The sequence below is a fragment of the Penaeus monodon genome, chromosome 15, assembly GCF_015228065.2.
Source record: "Penaeus monodon isolate SGIC_2016 chromosome 15, NSTDA_Pmon_1, whole genome shotgun sequence".
Classification (NCBI taxonomy): domain Eukaryota; kingdom Metazoa; phylum Arthropoda; class Malacostraca; order Decapoda; family Penaeidae; genus Penaeus; species Penaeus monodon.
Window position 1 is genome coordinate 24,221,874 of NC_051400.1, and position 1,940 is coordinate 24,223,813.

Below are 1,940 nucleotides of genomic sequence, written 5' to 3' on the forward strand. Positions count from 1 at the left end.
GACGCTTTCCACCAAAAGTAAAAGCTTGCCCGCCTTGGGCCGCCTGGGGATCAATGGGTCGATGTATGGAGAGCATCCGAGGGCGTCCCTAGTGATAGACAACGACCAGCTGGCAATTCAACCGAAAACAACGTGTTATGCTCTCGGCACGCCCCCCCCCCCAGCACCCATTGCCATTTGGCCGCGAGAGGTGCCGCCGCGCGCGTCGACCGGGCGTGTATCCAGGGCCCTTCTTGTGGTTGCTTTTTGTATGTATTAGAGCTGTTTTTTTCGTCTTTTTTCCTTTACCGCCATTTTCATCGGCTCGGTTAATACGTGCTTCATGGTTATGTTCAAATGGATCTACTTTTTATTTCTTATCATGATTCTCATGTTTAACAAAACTTTATAATCACAACACTACCCGGAATCACATAAATGCATTTTTCACCCTCTAGATTCAATTAATGCGCAAACCGTTTAATATTTCTTTATATATTGTCATAGCAAAGAATGTTTTTTTTTATAATTTTCAATAAAGCGCATATTATAGTTTTATGCACTGCAAGATGTATGGACGTTAATTCTATGAATTATGAAGAAAACCGTAAAATTCTGTCTGAAGTATTGTTGAAGGCTCACGCACCTCCTTGTATCTGACACCCGATGCAGTTAGCCTACCGTATATTCACTGACTAAAGACGCCTTCTTTCCCGGCAGGTATGTGAGCTGCCCACCGTCCTGGAGCAGTCCAGCGACGATGAGGTCTCGCCCACCACCTCCCCGACGCTGCAGCAGAGCTACACCCACGACCTGTACTCGGAATTCGAAATGCCCGCGCCCTCGACCTTCCTCACGCCCACCAGTCCTACCACGGAACCGCCCATCTGGCCGCAGGTGATTTCTTTTGCTAACAACATTATGTCAAATAATGCCAAATAAACAGGATCAGTATTAACACGAGATATCAAAAACTTTGCGTGGCACCGATTGGGAAAGTTTGATTGCAGTGAACTTAGTTGTCATTGTGTTGCCTTGGCCCATCGAACTCCTGGAGCCTCTATGTTTTGCGTTATTGTCATTCAGACAATCTGTTTAGTCATATGAATTATAAATTAAAGGAGCGGGTTTGTTTCTCCACTCCTGTGTTCGGGACTATCCTAGATAAAAAAAGTGTGATTGGGTATTTCAGTAAAAAAAAAAAAAGTAAAACTAACAAGACCAGGTATGAATGTGGTTACAAAATCATACGATCAGTTATTAAGGAAATCCTCTCAAACAGATTTAGATCCCTCTCCTGTTCTTGTGATGTCAGTGTACATCTTGCCCGTATTTCCCTGATATACAATTTTCATAATAAAGTCTGCAGGACTGCCAGTTGCAAGAACATAATGGTCCTTTTGCGCTATTTTGCATAGTATTTTTTGTAGAATTTCTCGTCAGTAAAGGATTTAGTGCTTTAACAAATTTATCCCAGAATTTCTTATAATATACCTCCGTTAATTTCAGTTTCATAAGTGGGTTAACCAGAATTAAGGTGTCAGTCGTTTAAATTTGTATATTATTATTGTCAATCATTCTTGATTTACTTATTGTAATAAAGTCACGTAGTCACCCAAAATATTTTTGGGACACTATTCGTTTACTTAAATTTCTTAGTTATCCCTAAGAAATTTGGAATTATAATATAGAAAATGGGTATTATGTTGGAGTAACTATCACAAATGTAAATATTTTCAGGTGAAAGATTGAATCCGCTGACTAATTCATTTCCAATATTCTAGAGCGTGGGAGATCTGCTCTGCAGTCAGTATGAGCAGCTATCGAAGGAGCACCAAGAACTCCAGAAGTCCTACCAGTTACTGGTATCTACCTCTTCAGCCAGCTCCCCCGCCGTTGATCTTAATGGTAAAGGTGTGTAGGGACAGCAGAACACTGTGTTTGGTCTGATATAGGTTAAA

At 41.2% G+C, this 1,940-nt stretch overlaps 1 protein-coding gene across 1 annotated transcript in view; it reads left to right on the forward strand.

Annotated features, from left to right (window-relative positions):
* The window catches only part of LOC119581828, a gene marked incomplete in the record, with an annotated part of 163,301 nt that overhangs the window by 112,656 nt on the left and 48,705 nt on the right, over positions 1-1,940 (forward strand). Inside the window, 2 exon segments of the mRNA XM_037929963.1 lie at positions 700-876; positions 1,764-1,893. Coding sequence (XP_037785891.1) covers positions 700-876; positions 1,764-1,893 — 307 coding nt within the window.